The 2,940-nt window shown below is 38.0% G+C and overlaps 1 protein-coding gene across 1 annotated transcript; it reads right to left on the bottom strand.

The window, feature by feature from the left end:
* Positions 1–398: 398 nt before the first annotated feature.
* On the bottom strand, positions 399–2,531 carry LOC111043755 (the record flags this gene model as incomplete). Its single annotated transcript, XM_039419203.1, is given in 2 exon segments — positions 399–653; positions 2,249–2,531. Coding segments are annotated over 2 exon segments (335 nt in total), but the record flags the coding sequence as incomplete, so codon positions are not given.
* Between the last annotated feature and the right edge of the window lie 409 nt (positions 2,532–2,940).

Below are 2,940 nucleotides of genomic sequence, written 5' to 3'. Positions count from 1 at the left end.
TTTAGAAGAACATTATTATCAAAATAGTGTTTAAACATAAGATTGCAACTATTAGATGGTCTGATACACTTCTTGCATGAAACAATTCAATCATCGAATATGAAAATTTCCCTCGTCACATGAAAGAATAACGGCATTTTGGTGGATGGAGAATGATCTGGCAAGCGGCTTTGCGATGTGCCCAATCATTTGCTTGAAGTTGATTTGTTTGGTATGAGGGAATTCAGTGGACTGTATACTAAGTTGAATGTAATGTATGTTAATAATAATAAATATAATTTAAAAGATGGCTGATGTTGTTCATCAATACCTTTACCCGAACTCACCATAAAACTTACAAGAGTGAAAATACTAAATACCTGGTAGCAAGGTAGACGCCAAGAAATTGTAAGACAATGTAACAATAACAAATGATTGAATTTATTGATGAAAGAGACACTTTACAAATGGCCTTAAAAGTTATGATGACTGCACTCAGGGCAGTAGGGAAAAGGGAAACTTCAGATTCATTGTTCACTTACCAAGAGATCAGATTAAGGAATGGGAAGAAGTAGTTTGACAAACATTTTCAGCGCGTTGTCCAATTGTCCAAGCTGTTGCTTCATCGCTGTATAACCTGAATACGCCCAAGTTCACATAGCAGCCACACAGCGCTGCTTTCAGCACAAATTGAAATACCTTTAGAAGTACAAAAGTAAAGTATAAGAAAATGAACAGTAAAGTATAAGTAGAATGAAAAGTATATTAGTAGTGGAGACTTCAACCAGAGATCATAAACTAATATCATAGAGAAAAGATAGCACATGGCATCCCGTGATATAGGTCGTCCATGTTCCAAATTTCAAGCCGATTACTGTCGACTGTTCTTTATTATTACTGTTTTGTTGGGGTGAGAGTGTAAGAACGGCACAGTACCAGAGACTACCAGCTTCACCAACAATAACTACTAGGACTATTGGCTCGAGTTGACAGTGTAATTTGGAGCATAAACGCCTTATAGGCCTACCATGGGAGATCTTCTTATGCTATCTTTACTCTATCCTAATAAACACAGTCAAATAAGAAACAGAATATGATATATTTTACAAGCTGATAAATTACGCACATGCAAATCAACAGTGAAATTCTAGAGCTGGATTGTCACGTATATCAGTATGAGTGAACGTGTCCGGTAGAGTGAGAATATCATTCCCATAAGTTCTAATTGGACTATTCATACAGGGCTCAGTGAGAATTGTCCCATTAAAGTTCATGGTGATTATACTTTCACTGTGCCACTCATACTAATATGTGGTTATTGTCAAAATCCAGTTTTGACATAGTCGGATTTTTGCCATGAGGAATAGAACCATCGAAGCAGTCATGCATAGGAAAAGAAGCGTGAAATCTCTTTTTGAAAATGAAAGTCTGACGAATGGAGCTACAGTAGTTTCAGCTAAGTAGGTTCGGATCGAGACGCTTTAGGTGTCAATGAAACCTTCGTGATCCAAGGGAGGTGCAACTTTTTCAAGTTTATCCATTCAAGTTATAAAAAAATGAAAATTATCAATTTTTTATTACATTCAACTTGAAATTTTGTATTTTGCTTTGTATTTCACATTAAAATTATTCCCATCATACTTTGTTGCTCCATTATATGACAATATTTTCAATCATTATACAAGTTGTAGGATTTTAGTTTGCTAGACGTTGATAACTTCGTAACAATCTATGCTACTTTCTTGTAAAATAAGCTATTTACTCGTTAGCCGTTGAAAGATTATTGGTCGAGGTAAGGCTAGACACACGAGGCATTTTTCAGACAAGTCGGCACGGCACGACAAGACAGGAAGCTCTCCGATTGGCTGATTGGGTTGGCGTATCTAGTATCAACCAATCGGAGAGCTTCCTGTCCTGTAGTGCTGACTTGTATAAAAATAACACCACGTGTTTTTCTAACCATACATCAACCAATAAATTTTTATCGGGTCATCGTGACTCCCGAGTTATTGGATGGGCACATCAAATTGTCGATCCCGGCTCAAGTATGACTGTCGTAAGGCCCCTTGCCGGCTCAAATGATATATTCAGGCGAGGTGCAACTTCCGTCAGGAACTCCCCACCAATAAAAGCCATACGAATGTTATTATTATTATTATTAACCAATAATTTTTCATGGGCTATCGAAAAAGAAGCTTGGATTATTACGACGTTATTTTTTCAAATTATTCTTCATACTTGAACAATTATACTATATGAGTTATCTCACCATAGCTGCAGATAACCTTGCTGGCCGTTAGGTGAGGACATGCTGCGACCGGTTCTGCACCAGTTGTCTGAACAGCTTGAGCACTGGCGTGGTGACCTGTGGCTCGCGTGCAGCAGGATGGGCGTGTAGTGCGGGTACACCCAGTCCAACAGCATCATGTAGAAGGGTTTTGTGTTTTCTGCGCCAACACCAGACCGCGCCAAACCAATCAGCGCCTTCTTCGCCTCGTCGGTCGCCAACAGCCGCGTGTCCGGTCCACGTGCGCCAGCATTGCGCCGATCGACTTCCAACAAACAAACAAATGTGCAACAAATCAACACATGATTCAATAGTCGCGCAAAGCATGTTTTAATGACACTTTTCCCACACACCGATTAATGTCCAACACATGGTTCAATAGCCTCTTTCACACTAGTATATAAAAAGTGAAAATCTAAATCTCAGTTGAAAAATAATAATCTCATAGTACACTTTTTTTAGAGAACTTTTTTTTAGATAGAATACAAAAACAACTAGTTTCGGAGGTTGGGTACTATGGAATTATTATTTTTCAACTAAGAAATCAAGTAGCCCTGATGAAATACTTAATTAATATCATAGTTTTCTCCTCCATATCAAACAGAAGAAGTTTAGGGCAATAGCCTGTTCTTATTTTCTGAATATTGTATTTGATTTCTCTATCCGATGAATAA

Source organism: Nilaparvata lugens, unplaced genomic scaffold (assembly GCF_014356525.2).
Source record: "Nilaparvata lugens isolate BPH unplaced genomic scaffold, ASM1435652v1 scaffold8875, whole genome shotgun sequence".
In the NCBI taxonomy this organism is placed as follows: domain Eukaryota; kingdom Metazoa; phylum Arthropoda; class Insecta; order Hemiptera; family Delphacidae; genus Nilaparvata; species Nilaparvata lugens.
The sequence above is the reverse complement of the archived record's forward strand: the minus strand, read 5'-3'. Positions and strand labels throughout refer to the sequence as shown.